The sequence below is a fragment of the Lytechinus pictus genome, chromosome 1 (assembly GCF_037042905.1).
Source record: "Lytechinus pictus isolate F3 Inbred chromosome 1, Lp3.0, whole genome shotgun sequence".
In the NCBI taxonomy this organism is placed as follows: Eukaryota; Metazoa; Echinodermata; class Echinoidea; order Temnopleuroida; family Toxopneustidae; genus Lytechinus; species Lytechinus pictus.
The window spans coordinates 39,794,023-39,815,895 of record NC_087245.1 but is presented as its reverse complement, the minus strand read 5'-3'; the positions used below and the strand labels follow the sequence as shown (position 1 = coordinate 39,815,895).

Here is a 21,873-nt window from a genome sequence, read left to right as displayed (position 1 = left end):
CACTAAAATAATACACATAAAAATAATAATTGCGAGCGCGAGCTGATTTTTTTCTGAAAATCTGGACCCAAAACGATACATTTTGTGCACTTAATTATGAAAAGGATGGGTATCTTTCTTAATAAATTATGCGAGCGCGAGCTAAAAATTTTGATATTCCTTACTGGACCCTAGGCATTCTAAGCAGTTTTACAGGATGGGTATCTAAACAGTCGTGCGGGCGCGAAGCGCGAGCTAAAACTTTTGATATTCCGACTTAAGAACTGGATATTCTAAGCACTTTTAGTAACCATGAGCAAATTGGTTTCTAAGAAAAATTAATTGATGCGAGCGCGAAGAGCGAGCTGAAAATTTGAGATATTTCCCCTGAAAACTGGACATTCTAAGCACCTTTTTTTTAAAAACTATGAACAAGATGGTAGTTAAAAACAATTAAAGGGGAATCCAACCCAAATAAAAACTTGTTTTTATAAGGAAAAGAAAAATCAGACAAGTTGATAGGTGAAAGTTTGAACAATATTGGACAAACAACAAGAAAGTTATGAATTTTTAAAAGTTATAAATTTTGGTAATCACTATACCCATGGAGACTTCAAATTGGCCGCATATGGGAAGTCATAGTGATGTAAGGCAAGGACTACTCTTCCATGTACTCCAATACATATTATGGCTAAAATGTCATTTTCCCCAAAAGTTTTATTTCAAATTATATTTTTCTTTCATGAGGACATAAAACAATATACTCCCTGGGTTATATTTAGATTACTGCCCAAGGGGAATGGGTACTTAGGAGAAAACCACAAAATCCTGATAATAAAGTACATGGCCTATGGGAAAGTTGTCCTTGCCCCTTGTCATAATTTACTTACTCAGTTGCCAATTTGAAATCTACATAGTATTAGTGATCTCAATTTTAAAGCAGCTATAACTTTCTTATAGCTTGTCCGATTTCTTTCAAACTTTCACCATTCTGTTTAATTTATTTTTCTCCTTCCCTACACAACATTTTATAGCCAAGGCTGGATTCCCCTTTAATTGGTGTGAGCGCGAAGCGCGAGCTGAAAATTTTTTATATTTCGACCTGAAAACTTTACATTCTAAGCACTTCATTTAATTATGAACAAGATGGAATTTTATGCGAGTGCGAAGCTCGAGTTGAAATTCCAACCTAAGAACTTGATATTCTAAGCAATTTCAGTAACCGTAAACAAATTGGTTTCTAATGATATATTTTTGATATTTTTTTTATATTCCGACCTAAAAACTGGAAATTCTAAGCACTTCTTTTAACTATGAACAGGATGGATATATACCTAAACAGTTATATGTGAGCACGAAGCGCCAGCTGAAATATTTGATGTTCAGGCCTAAGAACTGGATATTATAAGCACTTTTTGTAACTGTGAACAAATTGGTTTCTAACTAATTAATTGACGCGAAGTGCGAGCTGAAAATTTTTGATATTTCAACCTGAAAACTAGACATTTATCTTAGGTATCCAACTAAAAAAATTGATGCGAGCGCGTAGCGCGAGCGAATTTTTTATTGTTATAACTATATTACCTAAAAGTTGTTCTCTACATTTTTCCTGTCCCTGGTCAGCCCAGTCGGTCCTCACTATCGGTATACAGAGAGCTCTAAAAGTCGTATTGCGTAAAAATCACAATTTACCGATAAAAGTGTACAGTTTAATTGACATTTACCGACAAAGATGGTGGAAGTAAAAAACGAATCAGTTGGAACAGCCCCGTGTGCCCGACAGTTTATTTTTTTTTCCCGACAGTCTGCAGTCCAGTTTCTGTTCTCTTAAACTCTTTCTTCTTTTCCCCTTCCCCCTTTTTTCTCTCTTTCATTTTTCCTCTTTTCTTTCCATTTTTTCGCTTCCTCTTTTTTGTTGTTGCTTGTGACTCGTCAGGGGGGGGGGGGGCAGACTGCCCCTTGCCCCCTCTTAGGTACGCTAGTGGTCAGATATGAGAAATTGATGACTTGAGGAGGTGGAATACAAAGCTCAGGTTCCGTATTAGCTTTAATGCCAATTGTGTCTATCTTGTGTAGTTTTTGTCGCTGCATGATTTCAATTTACTTGCTCGGGAATCGATATAAGAATCTCCTGTTGCATCGATGAAGATCTCTTTCGCAGTATCTTCCACGGCCTATGAATAAAAAAGAAAGAAAATTAAGATCTTTATTCCTGTGATATTACATTCTTGCCTTTACTATATTAAAGGGGATACGTAGAAGAGACAAAAGTGACAACATTAACTACTTGTTTTGTACTGTTTCCAATGTAAACTAATAATGTGTATATGCTGCATGCTTTTTTATTTTCTGTTTCTTTTTTTCTTATTTATTTTTCAAAATTACATTGTTTATCTCTGATTTGTTACACTAAATCATAAAGACCCAATAAAAACATTTTTTTTAAGAAAAGAAAATTAGATTTAATGATAAATTAGTAAAATATGCAAGCCATACAAGGCATATTTATGTTTTTTAACGACAACCCCGGTTCATGTTAACAAACAACCCTGATCCGATGCTCGATGCTGTATGATAAACGCCTTGCTGAAGGACGCAAGTTTCAAGATGGGATCGAACCTCGGACCTTGAGGTTCAGAGTTCGAAGACTTATCCAATTCGTCTAATGCATATTCGTCCAATTGGCATTACTATCATTACTACTACATTACTACTATCATTATTTTGGTCTACCATCAGTTCGTCTACTCACCACATGGTCTACTTTCATTTAGTCTAATGCCAGTTGGTCCAATAACCATTTAGTCCATATACCATTTGGTCTAATTAAACTAAAGTGTTAATTGTGCAAAATAAGAAATGAGTATTAGACCAGCTGGTTTTTAGACGGAATGGTAATGACGAACTGGTGTATAGACGAAGTATTGATTGGACCAAATGGTTATTGGACCAAATAGTTTTTAGACGAAATATTGATAGACGGAATGGCATTAGACTAAATGAAGGTAGACAATGTGGTGAGTGGACGAGTTGGCAGTGGACAAATTGGCAATAAATATTTACCGACTTACCCACTGAGCCAGTACAATACATCTTGATTTTAAATAGATCATAATTTGAGGATGATATACTCAATATAATGACATGACGTTTTTGGTCACTATATACAAAGACGCTTAAATGGGCAGTTCATGCGTTACGGACATAACACATGGAACTCGTGAAATAGAATTCTGCCCAAAAGACCATAGTTTTTACATGCATTGCAAGGTTTGAAATTAGGGCGGATTTTATTCTTTACTGACCCCCCATAATGTCGTGTCCATAACACAATTTTTTTTTTTTTATCTTAATGGCTTTTTAAGTACACGTTATATCGGTTTATAGAGAGTACCGAAGCGATGGCGTCAATTGCCATGGTATCATGGCGGCCTGGTTCTAAACAAAATAATGAACCCGGAGTGAAAGCGTGTGTTTCTAAGAGGACAAAATGGCTGCTATCGGAATTTGATCGCGTGCAACCTATTTTTTCATACGAGCCAAAGTCATTTGCAAATACAAATTTGTACAGACGATCGTCAGCTGCGACTCTGTTTAGAACCAGGGGGGCGTTTCATGAAAGGACTTGTCGGACGTTTTATCCGACAAGTCCCATTTTATCCGACAGTTACCATAGTAACAGTACCTCTCAGCCAATCAACATCAGAGAAAGATGTCAGATCTGACCACTTGTCGGATGAAAATGTTGATGAAACACTCCCCAGGCCGCCATGATACATTCATATTGTCTATTATGAAAGAGATTTTGTGTGCAATGCTCTACAGCAATAATTGAAATGATATATTTCAACAAACAAGAAACCTAAAAATCAGAAAGAAGAACCTTGTAAGAAAAAAAATCGAATTCTGGAAAAAAAACAAAAAAAAAACAAGAAGACGTATTGATAATTGTCCCGTTTTAGTTACGGAAATCTAAAAAACGTATTGTCTTTCTTAAGAGTTGCAAGCATTATCAATGAACGTAAAACGCAAAGAAAGATTATAAAGACACATCCTATCGGAAAAAAGGAAAGAAAAGATGTTAAAAAAAGAAAGAAAGAATGAATGAAAAGAATACGGAGCCCGAGAGGGGACATGCATGAACATTTTTTTTTAATAAGTCGTTCCCACCACTTATAAGTCGTTCCCACCACTTATAAGTCGTTCCCACCACTTATAAGTCGTTCCCACCACTTATAAGTCGTTCCCACCACTTATAAGTCGTTACCACCACTTATAAGTCGTTCCCACCACTTATAAGTCGTTCCCACCACTTATAAGTCGTTCCCACCACTTATAAGTCGTTCCCACCACTTATAAGTCGTTCCCACCACTTATAAGTCGTTCCCACCACTTATAAGTCGTTACCACCACTTATAAGTCGTTCCCACCACTTATAAGTCGTTCCCACCACTTATAAGTCGTTCCCACCACTTATTTATAACTACCACGTGATGGCATATAATTATGAAGAAGGGAGCAGTACGCCGCGCCCGCTAACTCCAGGAAGCTCCGACGCCGACGCCGAAGCTCTCAAACCAAGCCTGGCGAAAATCATCGAAATCGATGGATATAGCGCCAACGTCAACAGACCCGGGTACCCAACATTATAACAACAACAAGAAGAAGACCGGCATTCGATATTCGATATTCAAACTGTGAAGTTGGTTTGATATTCAGGTTCGATATTCAAACGCGTGTGAAGTTGGACCAATATTCGATATTCGATATTCAAAAATTAGGGGTCTTGAAAGCTAACTAGGGGGTTAAACAGGTGCAGCACGTCTCGGGCAACCATAACAACACTGTCACTGGCCTGCCCTAGTAAGAGGACATTCAGGGGACAAACGTCAGTGAATAAAAGGGCAGAAAATTGTTATTTTTTTTCTTTTCGAGGGGCCCCCACATCCCGACGGCCTACCCAGGGCAACCATGTATCCTATCTTGTAGAACTGGACTCGGGCAATAAGATAAGCACTAGCTTGACCCGGCGCATGCACATTTAGGGGGCTCAAATTAACAAAATTAAGGGGAATAAAGGGCTATTTATCGCATTTTTTCAATAAAAAAAAACATTTTTTTCTAGGGGCCCCCAGGGATATCCCGACGGCCTAGCTAGGGTAACCACATATACTATCTTGTAGAACTTGACTCGGGCAAAAAGATAAGCACTAACTTGACCCAGCGCATGCACATTTAGGGGGCTCAAATTAACAAAATTAAAGGAATAAAGGGCAATTTATTGCATTTTTTCAATTTAAAAAGTATTTTTTGCAAGGGGCCCCCAGGGATATCCCGACGGGCTAGCAAGGGTAACCACGTATCCTATCTTGTAGAACTGAACTCGGGCAACAAGATAAGCACTAGTTTAACCCGGCGCATGCACATTTAGGGGGCTCAAATTAACAAAATTAAAGGAATAAAGGGCTTTTTATCGCATTTTTTCAATTAAAATAAACTATTTTTTCAAGAAGCCCCGAGGGATATCCCGACGGTCTAGCCAGGGTTACCACGTATCCTAACATTTAGAACTGGACTCGGGCAACCAGATACACACTAGCTTGACCCAGCGCATGCACATTTGGGGGGGGGTAAATTAACAAGGAATACGGGCTATTTCAAGCATGGGGAACCACGGTCCCCCCCATCCGTTAGGGTTGCCGCCAATGGGTAGAGTAAAAAACAACAAAGAAAGAGAGAAGACAAAAATAAAAGAGAGAGAAGCGAAAGGGAGAGATAGGAAAGAATAGGAGGGGGAAAGGGAGAGAAAGAGAATGGAGGGGTCATATTATTGTATGACCAGGATATTTTATGATTATGCCCTGAACATTAGGGCGAAGCTCAATGCGAGATTAGAACAAAAAAGAGGGGGCACACCATGGCGCACGCAGCAAATATTTGCTTAATAATAAGTCTCGAGCGAGCGAAGTGAGCGAAAAAAAATCACCTGTAATTTTGAGATTGATTTTGACATGGAATGCAGAAAATGACATCATATCTTTCATCTTCCTTTTCTTTCTTTCCTTTTATTATTTCTTTTTTGTTCTCGGTTGTAGAACTTTTTTTGGGGGGGGGGGGGCAGTGCTATGCGGTTCGGGTCCGGGGCAATGACGGCACCAGGGTTTTTAACCTAGGATGAGGCAAACAAACATTTTGGGGCCGGGGGGATGACACACATTTTTAAAAAAAATCGAGCGAGAGTTGCGAGTTAATTTTATTTTATATGCAGTCCCTACTGAATGAAAAAGGGACCTGTTAAGGATCAGCTGTTTCCATTAATTGGGTTATGAAGATGATATCTCACCAAATAAATAGTGCGAGCGCGAAGCGCGAGCCGAAAATTTTTGATATCCGGGATGATACCTGGCCGTTCTAAGCTTTTTTTTAAATTATGAACTGAATGGCTATCTAATTCGCTGAAAATATATCATTTATGAAAATTATGAATTCGCAGGATTCAAATTCAAATTCAAATTCAAATTCATTTATTTCACTTCCATCAAACAAAAACAAATTGTATACCATATATAAAACATAAATATTTGTATCCGTTGCAAACAAAATTAATTATACATATGTAGTGAAAAAAAAAACACTTAGACGATTTGGGCAACACATTGTAGGTTTTAAATATATATACTATTTTTCAATAGAAATTAAATTAAGATGGAAATGGAGGGACCCACTAAAAAGCAATGCTTGTACAATGTGGGCCCCTCAAGAAATAGATAACACAACAAATAACAAAATAACAAAGTATAAATACAGATAATCAAATGAGAAAAGAATGAATAAATGAGAGGGAAATACTCACAAAATAAATACAAAGTAATAAAAAATATACAGTTTGGTGAAGGACAAAACAACCCGTCCTAAAAATATCTACCCTTCCCACCCCCCCCCCCCCAGAAAAACTTGAGAAGAAAAAAAAGGGGGAGAATGCCCTGAGAAGATGGATGGGTGCTGCTGTACGTAGATAGAACACATGCCGTCGTGGACTCAAGCAAACTGGATTCAATGATGTGTATAAGAGGAGAAAAAATATATAAAATAACCTGGAAAGAATATAATGCACGAAAAATGTGATTGATGCCGTTAAACAAATAACCGGTAGGAAGGCGGATAAGCGGACTGGAGAGGAGAAAATAGAGGAGAGGATAGACACAATAATGAGCACATCTGAGAAGGACTTGTGTCAGATTTTTTTAATAAAAAAAAGGATAATAATTTTATGTTTTAATTTTAGTTTAAAGTAATAATGATGATGACTTGACATAATAATGATGATGACTTGACAGAAATGATGAATTAAAATTAATTTGGGAGTATATTATAAGGTTTTAATAGAGATAATTTGAATTTAGTCTTAAAAGAGTTCAAAGATTTTGCATTTGTTATATCATTATGAAGTGAGTTCCATAACTTCGGTCCATCGTATATAAATGTGTTCTGAGCCCGCAAGGTTCTTAAAAGTGGTAAATGAAATTCACCCAATCGCCTTGTTGGATAGTTGTGAATGGATTGATTTTTTGGAAACATTGAATTGAATACATTTGGGAGGTTGTTGTTGTTATAGTTATACATAAACTGACCGAGATTAAACAAATATAAGTCCTTAATTTTCAATATTCTATGTTAAAAAAATAATGGGTCAGTATGAGACAAATATGCCGTGTGACATATAATACGTAGAGACTTCTTTTGTAATAGGAGTAATTTGTCTAAGAGTGTTTGTTGTGTGTTACCCCACGCTAAAATTCCATAATTTAAATAAGGCAATATAAGGGATGAATATAATGTAAGCAGGGACGATAATGGTAAACAAAATTTAAGCTTGTTAATTATACCAATGTTGCGTGAAATAGTTTTACATATGTTATCTATGTGAAATTTCCATGAGAGCTTATTATCGACTGTTATTCCAAGAAACTTAATATGGGATACATTTTCCAAGGGAGTTCCATCCAAAATAATATCAACAGGAAGTGTATTTATGGAGTTGCTAAACAACATGTATTTTGTTTTTTGAAGATTTAGTGACAATTTATTTGCTCTTATCCATTCGGTAACATTTTCTAGTTCAGAGTTGATTATATTAGCAAGGTGAAGAGGATTTTTATGTGAAAAAAATAAGTTAGAGTCGTCCGCAAAGAGAATGAAAGAAAGAACGTCTGATGATCTACAAAAATCATTAATATAAACTATAAACAAAATCGGGCCTAAAATACTACCCTGGGGAACTCCACAATTATTTTTTTTCATTTGAGAATTGCAACCGCGTTTAAAAAGACATATTGCTTCCTATTCAAGAGGTAGCTCCTGAACCACTCCAAGGCCTTCCCACGCACTCCATAATGATGTAATTTGTTAAGTAAAATATCATGATTAATGGTGTCGAAGGCCTTGGAGAAGTCCAGGAACAAACCAATTAAATGAGAAGATTTATCGATTGAATGTGCCGCTTTTTCAATGAAACTTAATAAAGCATGTGTGGTGCTATGCTTTTCCCTAAATCCAAATTGGGAATTTGAAAGAATATTATTTGATTTGAAAAAATTTACAGTTCTTTTATAAATAATCTTTTCAAGTATTTTCGACAATGTAGATAACAAAGAAATAGGGCGATAATTATTAACATCTAATTTATCACCCTTTTTAAACAAGGGAATGACTTTTGCAATTTTCATGCTCTCGGGGACAATGCCGTTAAGAAGTGACAGATTGAAAATATGAGTTAGGGGATCCGCAATTGACGATATTACCCCCTTAAGAAGAAAATTATTGATGTCATCATGTCCTGTACTTTTTTTAGAACTAAAATCAGAGACAATATTAATTATCTCCTGATTATAAGTTGGAGCGAGAAACATTGAACTAGAATTTGGTGGGCCTAAAAATTCAGAAAAGTGTTTTGTTGCGGGAGGAATATTACTTGCAAGATTTTCCCCAATTGAAGAAAAGTGATTATTCAGGATACTACAAATTTGGTGGGAATCTTCAAAAATAACATCGCCAGATCTAATTTTTGTAATATTAGATTTGTTATTTGATATATTCATTGCTTGTTTTAAAACTTTCCAAGTATTTTGCATATCACGCTTGTAAAGTTGTAACTGGTTTGTAAAATATCTTTTCTTTTCTAAACGTATAATTTTTGTCAATGTATTTTTGTAAGAAGTATATTTAAGTTTGGATTGCTCAGAGCGTTTCATTTTATGTTTATAATACAAATTATTCTTCCTATTTATCGAACGCAAGAGCGATTTGGAAATCCATGGGAGCTTCGGTGATTTTTTTGTAGTTAGATGTCTTATCTCTAAGTTTTGGAATATGAGTGTCAAAGTGTAAATTAAAAATGTTCATAAAATTTTCAAAGGACAAGTTTACGTCATTATTATCAAAGACACAAGACCAATCAACATCGTCTAAACTAGCACCCAGACGAGCTATATTTTCGTGTGTTATTCTTCGTTTTAATGGACGGCTATATATGTTATTGAATCTGTCTTTTAAAGAGAAATTAGTCGAGACAGGGAAGTGATCAGTGATATCAGAGAGTAATATGAAGGAATCGGGTGGGGGAAGAACGTTACAGAAAATATTATCAATAAGAGAAGCGGATTCATTGACTATGCGTGTGGGTTTAGATATTAAAGGTAAGTAAGAAGCGGATAAAAATGTTTCCAAAAAATCTTGTGTGACATTATTTTGTTTTAATAAATCAATATTAAAATCGCCCATTATAAAGCAATTTTTATTATCAAAAATTGGATTTTTAACTAAGTCTGAGAGATGATCTAAAAATGATTTAATATTCGAACTCGGAGGCCTGTATATAACACCTATGATAATGTTTTTGCTGTTAGGGATAGTAATTTCAATAAAAAGAGATTCAATTGTATCAGTCATGCTGTTAAGTTCGTCTCGAACTACATAATCATAGGATTGTGAAACATATAACGCAACGCCCCCACCCATCCTATTTTGTCTGTTGTTAACTAAAAGATCATATCCATCGAGAGCGAATGGAAGGCTTGAATCATGAGAAAGCCATGTTTCGGTTAGACCTACTACTGAAAATGTTTGCATGGTGGGATTATTCAAAAGTAACCGTAATTCATCAAAGTGTTTATTAATGCTCCTAATATTAAGGTGTATAAGAGAAAAAGAGGAGTTATCAAATTCCTTAACAACATTATTAAACTGGTTGTGGGTGACGTATTCAGAACATGGACTTTGAAATTGGTTATCAGTGTCAAAATCATAATTCAACTCTTGTGACGATGAATTAAATTTGTCTGTAACATGATTTTCAAAGGAAGTAACATAGGGATTTATGTTTGATTCACCTTCTACTAATGGTGGTCTAAACAGGTCAAGAAAGTCATCATCGTTAATTGAATTGAATGGTGTATCTACCGAATTTGCCATATTAAAGAAAAATCAGAAAACGCATTTTTTTGTTTAGATGACATTAAAATGTCTATAACAGGAACAGTGAAATCTGAAATACAAGTCCCGGTCAGGAACAGATACAATGAGAAGAGGTACTGAAGCAAAAACGAACAGAAAGGGAACTTACAACATACAAAGCACGATACACAAAGGCGGTTCAAGGAACCTACGAGCGTGATGAGAGAAGAGGCAAAGGAAGTCCGCTTATTGTGTATTGAAGGGTGAGCAAGCCGCAGTTTTGAGCATGTGCATTGTCCGTTGCTTGAGCCCACGAAGGCACCTGTAGAGGGCAGTAGAGAGCAAAATAATGGTAAATTAAAATGACGTATCATGTATAAGGGATGTTCAAGCGAGAACCCGATTTCACAAAACGAAAATATATACTTTTTTGAAATTACACCCTGTTATAAGTATGGAGCAGAAATGAATTAATATGAATCATACGCATTCAATAGCAAAGTGTTTATTCATATCTTAAGACAATGGAAAAATAAGAACTCTGACTTTGAAAACAAAGTTAATTAAGGTCAGATGTAAATGGATAAAGTGGAAAAAAAAATTGCATTTAATGATGGCAAAATATGTGGAAGGAGAGAAAAGTTAATACAAAATAATGTGAATACAACAATGATACTGACTGCATAAAGGCCCTGGTTCATAATGGTCATGGTGTGAACGCACTGATCTGTTTAGCGTTAATTGAGTTATTTGGGTTATTTGGGAGGAAGAGAGTCCCTCCTTTATCATGTAGACAAATGACAAATGACTTATCTAACCAAATGGCGACAGTTTGAGGCGTGAATCGAAGCAAATTCTTCATAGTAATATCGGGACAGTGTATTTGCATAAAAAGAAAGGAAAAGATCGAGGCTTTAGGTTAATTACGAGAAAATATTTGTATCGTAAGTAATCGGTGCAAGGTGGTACCATTATTGACACAATAATACACTTCTGAACTATGCAGTGACTGTTTTAAATCAGGTCGTGCAGGCGTGAAGGGAGACTGACGCCTATAAGGAGATTAATTCGGCTTAATTAATTCGATTAATTTTCGCGCGGGAAATCCTCCGGTATTGATACCCATACCGGAGAGGGCAGTGGCGTCTGCAATACACAACATAATCACGTGTGACGTAGTCTCCAGTCCCGTACCTGTTCGGCCTGGGTAGCTAGAAGAGATGTTGAATTGAATGTAAAAACAAATTAGGAGCGTTGAACTATCTGTGCCATTCAGGACTCACAGCAATGGAATTTCCTTTATTGTTGTATTTATCTAACAAGGCATGAAACAGATAGGCGACCAAAATCACAAAGAGATTACTTATTAAAAAAAAGAAATTGAATTAACTTTGGTGAGCGAGACTTTATAATGATCAAAAATATTATAAAATAGCCCAGAAGATGAATGAACCATGCTATACCAAATAATCAATATAGAAACAATGAATTTTTACTAAACATAAGTTGAATTTTATGTAAAAGGGGAGAAAAGAAAGAAAAATCATTTATCATGTACATTTAAGATTTACGACGAGGTTCAGGTGTTTCCACTATATTGAAGTGGAAAGAATAATGTCTATTAAAGCCAAAATTTATGTTCAAGGCTTACCAAACCAATGTGTTGTCATATAGATAAAAGTCATGAGCACAATTAGGATAATGTATCTTGCTAAAACGAATAATGAAAACTCTAATAATATTGGATTTTTAAGCCCCATGTGAAAAGATAATCATTAATAACTGCGAGCGCGTAGCGCGAGCTACATTTTGAATTTTATATAATGGCCTGAAAGATTTATGTTAGTGACTAAAATTGTTGGGAGCTAAATGCTGTGACGGTGAATGGATGAGAAAATTGTGAAAATTTAAAGAACTAAAAACATTTTTGGAGAATTATATACATTTTTTTTCCTTCAAATTTCGGGGGGGGGGGGGGGGGGGGCTCAATGGGGCATCCCCATTCGGTGGCGCCATGCACTGGTCTGGGGCGGAGCCCCCGGAACCTCGTGATATTTTTAAACATTGCAGATGGCCATTTTTTATCAAATCGCGGGTACATACACCACATATTATATTAAGTTCAACGCAGTTGAGGATAATAAACAAAATATGTTGAGGCAGCACACCAAAGCAAATGTGGAATAATTAATTTTGAAAAAGTAGCCAGCGAGCGAAGCAAGCCAGAAAATTTTGGCCTTTAAAATTATTTTGAAATTAAATTCTAATTATGTGATAGTAGCTTTGGAAATTTAGTCGATCAATCAATCAATAGATTTGGAATTAGTCACGCGATATCGTCTAAAAGAGACATTTTAGTTCATTAAAATTTATTGGAGGGGTATAACTCCTTGCTAACTAAATAAATTGAAGGCTAAACATGCAAAATAAAATGTCTCATGAGAATCATTCGAAGATCATAGGAGCTTTATACTCATATTTTATATCATGACAATACGTTTTGTATCGATATACGCCCCCATCTTTTCTCCAAGAATTGACGATCTACAACAGAAAGCTAAAGATATTCATTCGACCCAACCCATTCTCATTTTTTTTTTGGTAAGTTGATTACAAAAAAGAGTATGTATATTGATTAGACTGATTATATAAACAAAGAATGAGCAACCACTGAACAAATTTTGTGCAAATGAAAGAAAAATACAGGTGTCACTAAGATTTCGGAACTATTTTATTGGCGGAGGAATTAGGACTTAGTATAATACTAGTAGATGAATAAGATCTGCTCATGAGATGCTTTAACGAGTTGCCCCCTAAATGTGCATGCGCCGGGTCAAGCTAGTGTTTATCTGGTTGCCCGAGTCGAGTTCTACAAGTTAGGATACGTGGTTACCCTTGCTAGGCCGTCGGGATATCCCTGGGGGCCCCTTGAAAAAATACTTTTTAAATTAAAAAAATGCAATAAATAGCCCTTTATTCCTTTAATTTTGTTAATTTGAGCCCCCTAAATGTGCATGCGCCGGGTCAAGCTAGTGTTTATCTGGTTGCCCGAGTCCAGTTCTACAAGATAGGATACATGGTTGCCCTGGGTAGGCCGTCGGGATGTGGGGGCCCCTCGAAAAGAAAAATAACAATTTTCTGCCCTTTTATTCACTGACGTTTGTCCCCTGAATGTCCTCTTACTAGGGCAGGCCAGTGACAGTGTTGTTATGGTTGCCCGAGACGTGCTGCACCTGTTTAACCCCCTAGTTAGCTTTCAAGACCCCTAATTTTTGAATATCGAATATCGAATATTGGTCCAACTTCACACGCGTTTGAATATCGAACCTGAATATCAAACCAACTTCACAGTTTGAATATCGAATATCGAATGCCGGTCTTCTTCTTGTTGTTGTTATAATGTTGGGTACCCGGGTCTGTTGACGTTGGCGCTATATCCATCGATTTCGATGATTTTCGCCAGGCTTGGTTTGAGAGCTTCGGCGTCGGCGTCGGAGCTTCCTGGAGTTAGCGGGCGCGGCGTACTGCTCCCTTCTTCATAATTATATGCCATCACGTGGTAGTTATAAATAAGTGGTGGGAACGACTTATAAGTGGTGGGAACGACTTATAAGTGGTGGGAACGACTTATAAGTGGTGGGAACGACTTATTAAAAAAAAATGTTCATGCATGTCCCCTCTCGGGCTCCGTAAAAGAATAAAAGAAAAGAAAAATAATAATAATATAGGGTATTTATATTGCGCACATATCTACCTTGTTAGGTGGATATAAAAAAGAAAGAAGGAAGGAAGGAATGAATGAAGGATAGAAAGAAGGACGGAAAAAAGAAAGAAGGAAAAGTAAGAAGGACGAAAGGAGAGAGGTAAAAAGAAACAGAAAGTAACAAAGAAAAGAAAAAAAAAGAAATAATTAAAGAAAGCAACAACAAAAAAGGAAAGAAAGAATGAAAGAAAGAATCGAAGAAACATATAAAGAATGAAAGAGAGAAATATAAAAAAATATGGAAATAAAAGAAGGAATGCAGGAAGGAAGGAATGAAGTAATTACCTTTGATGACTGGTATCTAAAATGGGGTTTCTCTGCGGTGGCCGCTTCGATGACGATCTCAGCGATTTCCTCAGGCTGTTGCATCGGATGACCGTGGTACTCGCTCTCGACTTCGAAGTACCTGACTAGGCGTTTATCGAGGTCATCGATGTCTGGAGTCTGCAAGATATGTTCTACACCTCCCATCCCACTGGATATTATCGTCTCTCGGATAGGGGTGTCAACGGGACCAGGCTCAATAACACTTACCCTTTGTATAATAATAATAATAATAAAAAGAGGATCGGAAAGATCAAAATAAATTATCCTAAAAATGCATAATCGGAAAGATTGGAAAGATTAAATGAAATCATTATATAAAATGCACAATCGAGTAAAGAATATAATTAATCTAACCGCATTTATTAAGATCAATAAGATGTATGTATTTCTATATTGCTTTATTGTATACCCACCCACAGTCACGTTTCCAAATTGTAATGAGTTATAAGACAGATGACAGGGGCCGCGGCACGTAAGGGGGATGGGCATATGCATATCATTAATTAAAATCACAAGTTGATGTTAATTTTCACGTTTTGTACAGTTGTGGTTACTGAAAGGGTGTGTGTGTGTGTGTGTGGGGGGGGGGTCTTAAAGGGATGGTCCGGGCTGAAAGTATTTATAGCGTAATAAATGGAGTAGAATTCACTGAGCAAAATGCTGAAAATTTCATCAAAATCGGATAACAAATAACAAAGTTATTGAATTTTAAAGTTTAGCAATATTTTGTGAAAATAGTCGTCATGAATATTCATTAGGTGGACTGATGATGTAACATCCCCACTTGTTCTTTTGTATTTTATTATATGAAATTAGGTTCATTCAAATTTTTTCTTCCAAGAACTAGAAAAATTGGATTGACAAATGATTTAGTGCGTTAGATATTTTTTGCTGCAACTTATTTCATTATAAGGGAGACATATTATTCACACAAGTATGAAATAATGAAAAAAATATGGTTTTATGTAATTACATAAGAAAACGGAAAGTGGAGATGTGACATCATCAGCCAACCTAATGAATATTCATGACTACTGTTTTCCCAGAATATTGCTAAACTTTAAACTTCAATAACTTTATTATTTTTTATCCGATTTTGATGAAATTTTCGGCATTTCGCTCAGTGAATTCTACTCTACGTATTAGGATATAAATATTTTCAGCCCGGACCATCCCTTTAAGCCCCAATCCGCCCACAACCTTCCCCGTTCCGTTGGCTCATCAGCTTCAAAGTAATCGTGGTACCCTATTCTCAAAACTGAGGTGCTAGATCACAATATAAAAAGGATCGATCAGTAAGCGCTTAAAAATTAGTTAAATACTCATTTGTGAAACTAGAATACTGGGAATACTATTATTATTATTATTCATTACTAGACTAATATTTATTTTTATGTTTATTTATTCTTAAACCTACCATATGTCGAAGAAGCGACCGATAATAGCTGTCTCCTGACTGAAAGCTTCAATAGCTTGCTTAGTTGCTGCATATAATCCCAAATAAGGGTTACCTTTATGTAAGAATTAGGAATGATAGGAAAGATAAAACATTTTATATTTTCTTGTGCATTTTGGCCGATGCGCACAGGCTAAGGCTCACACCCACAGTTTTAGAGTTGTGTGTCAAGGCCTGTGCGATTTTAAAGGGATACTCCGGGCTGAAAATAATTATAAATTATCTAAGTAGAGTAAAATTAACCTAGCAAAACGCTTAAAATTTCATCAAAATCTGTTCATAAATAGCGAAGTTATTTAATTATAAAGTTGAGCATTGTTTTGTGAAAACGATTATGGACGTGATCATGAATTTGGTGGGCTGATTATGTCACATCCCCACTTTGCATTTTCTTATGTTATCACATGAAATCGTGGGTATATGACATCAGTTTGCTCATTGAATATCTATGAACACCCAATTCTATGCATGTGTTATTTCGGTGAAACAGTTCAGAACTGTTTCACCGAAATAATGCACATCAATCAAATGTCATAACTTTGTTATTCCTTGTCAGATTTTGATAAAATGTTCATTGTTTTGTTTTTATCTGTTCAAATCATATTGTTTTCAGCCTGGAGTTCCCCCTTTAACAGAGACTTGGAAGTGATAATAGCCACCTTTCGCAATCATCACGGACGCTAATATTAGGGTCCCCTAACACAAAAGTTAACGCTTGAGCATACACTTGATTTTTAAGATTGATTGTACATTATAGTCAATAGAATCAAACGTAGAACATTGCTAAGCTTTGTGTTACAGGGGGGTTACAGGCCCTACAGATCTGCTTTTCGTGTGCAAAATTCTTTCCCGCGACACCCGCACCATACATGCAAGTCATGCATGTACATTACGACTGATGTCTGGAGATATTCGAAATGCAGGACCTACAATAGACTATGACATGGATAAGAAAGTGGTTTTTCAAACAAATCGAGTACATATTGAGTGAGGAAAAAGTTACTGAATTAAGGCTTAGATATAGATCATTACAGTCCATCGAATCGATATTGCATTTAATGTGGATTATTGGTGGATCTCTGGCAATTGATTCCATGGGTAAAATCACCTCTCCAGCCGAAACCATTTTGCATGCGTTGATTATGTACACAGCATGTATACGTCTGAACACGTGCCAGCCGAAATTGCGGGTTTTTTTCTTTTGTTTACTCCCACACAAAGATATGCCTCTAGCACACAATGTAATGGGCATTATGTTTTACTTTCCCCAGAAATGGGGGATTAGATTCGAATTCCCGGGGGACCACTTCCATTGATGAGTGGATACCAGGCACGACCATGCAGTTTCGAAAAGCACCCTAAACAAGGGAAGCAAGGCTTTTCCAGATTATGAAAATGCATCTCTTGACAAGTATTTAGCTTGTGAAACCCTACAAGTATTGAAAACATATCCTCCTTTTCAGTATTTTAAACATCGTTTTTGACACCCTTATAACATTACATAGGCCTATACGTAACGTACTTGCCCACTCTTTCCCTTTTTACGCGTAGTCGCGCCTGGTATCCACTCTTCAATGGAAGTGGGCCCCTCGGGCGGCCTCTCGAGCTCTGGGAGGAACCAAATGTGGCTTTGGAAAATCGTCCTAAATCGGATATATCGCTGTTACCATAGTAGCAACCAGAATTTTGCACACGAAACGCAGATTGAATGTTTCCGTTCCAGATGCGAAACGAAAAAAAAATCTCATGTCACACAATTTGCATTGCAGGACAGAGTTTTACGACCATAACGACGGGCCCAAAAGTCTCTTCCAAAATCAACTACCGTCGCAAATAAGCGTTCGCGTTCTCCAACGAAAGGTCGGGAATATAAAAGTAAGGCAACGCGATTGTTTAAGTGTGATGCTCTTTGAGAAGTGGATGTGTATTTCTTTGAATCATTTTCCTATCAATATATTTTAACGTTTTATTCATTTTATAAAAATATCTACTCGTTTAATGTGGAATGATATTTGCTATTTCGCTCAACTCCTTCTGGTGGAGAGAGTTAGGTGAGGAAGAATTATATTAGAGAATTCCCAACTTACAAAATATTCCATTGTTACTTGAAATGTTGATAATGCGACCGGACCTCTGTTTCTTCATCCCCGGAAGTATTTCCTTTGTGACACGGAAGTTACCGAAGAAATTGATGTCGAATAATTTCTTGGCTTGTTCAACCGAAGCCGTCTCTGAAACGTTTATCATCGCCACTCCTGCGTTGTTCACTTACGAACAAAGAAAAAGATAAATTAAAGGGGTTCTCCTGGCAGAAAAAAATATGATTTGAACAAATAAAGTAAAAACTAACAAAACACTGACAAAAACCGGACAAAGAATAGCAAAGTTATAATATTTCAAAGTTTTGCATTATTTCGGCAAAACAATTCTATGCATTTCTTCATGAATGTGCAGTTACCAAGATGCCTTGAGCACATAATCAATGTGGATTTGGCGCTTTATAAATACTCTGTATTATCATTATTATTATATTCCCACTTATTCTTTTGTATATCATGAAATTATATTTATTAAAATTTTGTAGTTCGAGAATGACAGAAATTTGATTGACTTCTGATTTCATGCAAACAGCATTAGACAAAGTAAAGTGGTGACATGACTCGATCAACACACCTGATAACGGTGTGCTTAATAACTGTTTTCAAAAATATTGTTTAACTATAAAATCCAATATCTTTGTTATTAAATAAGACAGTGATGATATGAGGGCTTTTCTCAGTAATTTTTTTTAACTCTATATATTTAGTTAGATATAGGCCTATTTATTTTCATTCCGGAGTCCCCCTTTGAAAAAAGGCTTACGTGGAACAAAAATTGACATGATCACTTTAGGGACCCGTTGTGGATAAAGTTGAGTTTAAACGAAAGTCCAATAATCAGTGGCAAGTCCCGAATGGTCGCTTTTGATTGGCTGAAAGTCAAGGAACGTATATTTTTTTTCAGAGTTGTTTGATTGCAACTTTTTGTGCAAAAGACAGAGACCATCAAGACTGACTGCGTCAGTGCCATACAATATCAATCATTAGAAATAATAATAATAACCATGATAGTAATGAATAGCTAGAATTATTAACGCTTTTTATCTGAGGATTACAAGCGCCGCTATTATTACCCCGGCTTTAGCTCGGGCTATCAGTTTTTCAACGGCGCTCGGTGCACTCAAGGAATCAATCCAGCCAGGTACCACTTCACCTCACGAGTGAAGCACAGTGAGGGTGAATTTGTTGCTGGAGTAAAATACGCCATGTCAGGGATTCGAACCCGCGACACTCTGTTTGAAAAGCGGGCGTCAAAACCACTAGACCACGACGAACTCACACTAATATCTTATTCGAAAGAGTTTTAAACATTAATGACTGAGTATAATGATTCGAGTCCAACGACATTGAATCTGAGTAAGAAAAAAAGTAGTCTCAATTTAGTGGTCACTCTTCACTCTTGGTTATACCAAGCCACTATGTCTCATACATAATTAAATGGGGGGGGGGGGGTGGGACGGCGAGGGCAGAGCGCCCCCGACACAAATTTGATAACCTATTTCTGGCTTGTGTACAAACATTTCGTGGTTTTGTTTTTGCTTCTGGAAATGGCGACAACGTTTGACTTTTCTTTCTTTCCTTTTTATTTTTTTACTGTCAGAAAATGTTGGCCCCCTCCCCTTACCCCCAACGAGGTTTTAAGGTATACGCCATTGGGCCTCGGTGCCTTCGGTATGTTTGAGGATTCAGAGAAAACAGCTGTTCATCTAAATCCGTTATCAATGGACTCACTGGTAACATTATAATTTGTACATGTATATACATGTGGTATTTAAAGTCGCACGTTCCTGGGATTCAAGAGGGCACTGTTCTACATACGTACGCGCTGCAGACGGCGCTAGCTACCAATTATGGACTCCAACTTTTAATATACGACGCTTACGTACAGTATATCATGTTCTGAATGCAATTCTCCTCTCGCGTATACGCTTCGGCTGCTGTACGAATATCTTTGTAGGTTTGCCCCTCCCCCTTTGATGCGTGAAGTGACGTCAACAGATGTTTGGGCCAACGAAAAGCAGCAGAAAGTATATTTGTACGGTGCATTATTGTGTACATGTGCGGCGCGACTGGCTGATGATTGACAGCTGCATGCACATTACGTCGATGATTCGTTATGAAGATGGCGGCGAGTACAGGATAGTCCAGCAGCGCACTCTTGAATCCCGGGAACGTGCACCTTTAAACCGCGAAAATCTTATTTTTACCGAGAATATCTATCCGTCCTTGTTGCTTCATCACCGTGGCAACTGCATCCCTTACTGACTCATCGTTGGTGATATCCATTTGGATCGGAAACAACGTCTGATCCAGAATCTGCTTTCCATCAACGGCTTCTTGAAATCGTGTTTCTTCTTCAAAGACCTTTAGTATTGTAGCATAAACTAGGAACCGTTTGGATGGATCTTTGGCGAGTGTTGCAGCTGTAGTCAGCCCGATGCCAGACGAGCATCCCGTTATGAAAACCACAAGCGGCATCCTTTTACTTTATATTTTGTCATAAGCAGTATAGGCTAATTGATATATAATCTTAAGGTTTTCTATGCAAGGCTGTGTTTGCTGAAAATATTCATTCTATACCGACACGGTATCGTGAACCCCATGCAAGTGACACTATATAGATAGGCGTCCCTTCTATTAATTTGCATAATATACACCAAGGCCCATATTATAGGCCTATAACGTTTTGAACTTTGCTCTTCTCAATTGCATGTGACTGGACTCGCGATAACGTCATACATGAATATGCGACTGATCTGAACTGCAATGTGAATCTACACAGTGTAAATAAATTCAATTCAATAAACCCGGGGGGTGGGGGGCAGTCAAATGTATTTCTGTACGCATGCGTAATCAAATTATTTCCAAACACCCCCTAAACGATTTTTTTTCTCTTTGTGCAAAATAACCCCCTAAACAAGTTTTTCGCGGGCTTCATTTACACATTTTGGCCCCTAAACAAGTTGTCGCCAGAATATGACCCCTAAAAAAAAGCTTTGGGGAAAAAAATACCCTAAAGACGTTTGACCCCGCGATTTACCATTGACCAGTTTTTTAAAACCACCTTTTTTTAAAATCGGTGTTTTTATACCCTTAACGAGTGCACGCGCGGCCCGCGTCCAAAACCGACCCCCCCCCCTTTATCATGTTTATACGCATTTTTCGGGCACGCATGTGTACAGCAATATATTTGACTGCCCCCCCCCCCCCCGGAATAAACTGTCATTTCATCCAATTTGGCTATATTGGTACATATAAATGTACATCCTTTTGTGAATTTTTTTTTTCATACTAAAAATCAAAATAATTGTTCTATATTAAAGCCAGACCCTCCGAAAAACCCTCACGTACATGTCGGTACCCGGCACATGTCGTGGTTATAATCCTGTCAGCTATGAATGCACGAAATGCTCTTCCATAGTAAGCCACAAGAGGACTGACGGCTTTTTTTTATCTTTGCAGTTTTTATTCGTCACAAAAACAATCAAAGTATACGAAACATATCGTTGCACTTCAATCAAACAGAACATTGATACAAACTGTGTATAAGTACATACAACATATCCTAAATAAATTGTGTACTCAGAATAAAAACTTGTACCCTAGTCCTGCCGACAGGACGATCCATTAACCGAAAAAGAAAAGGGGTACGGTAATATCCGTCGGTCCACTGTCTTCCTGGCGGCATCACCGGGGGTATAAGCGCAACCCAAAAAATATGCCATTTTCATGTATTGACATTGACCGAAAGTATGACAAAAAAACACCATCACTACAACATGAACAGAAGATAAAAC

The 21,873-nt window shown here is 37.0% G+C and overlaps 1 protein-coding gene across 2 annotated transcripts; it reads right to left on the bottom strand.

Moving 5' to 3' along the window:
* Positions 1 to 1,247: 1,247 nt before the first annotated feature.
* On the bottom strand, positions 1,248 to 20,715 carry LOC129267095 (retinol dehydrogenase 8-like). Of its 2 annotated transcripts, XM_064102743.1 has the most exons (6): positions 20,284 to 20,715; positions 18,065 to 18,244; positions 15,939 to 16,032; positions 14,480 to 14,729; positions 10,601 to 10,753; positions 1,248 to 2,153 (listed from the first exon to the last, which is right to left on the bottom strand). In XM_064102743.1, the coding sequence occupies exons 1-5, from the start codon at positions 20,552 to 20,554 to the stop codon at positions 10,640 to 10,642; spliced, it is 909 nt and encodes a 302-aa protein (XP_063958813.1). In that variant the 5' UTR covers positions 20,555 to 20,715; the 3' UTR covers positions 1,248 to 2,153; positions 10,601 to 10,639. The 2 variants fall into 2 exon arrangements, with proteins under 2 accessions (XP_063958813.1, XP_063958807.1); XM_064102737.1 differs by lacking the exon at positions 1,248 to 2,153 and having other exon boundaries at positions 6,495 to 10,753; positions 20,284 to 20,685.
* Between the last annotated feature and the right edge of the window lie 1,158 nt (positions 20,716 to 21,873).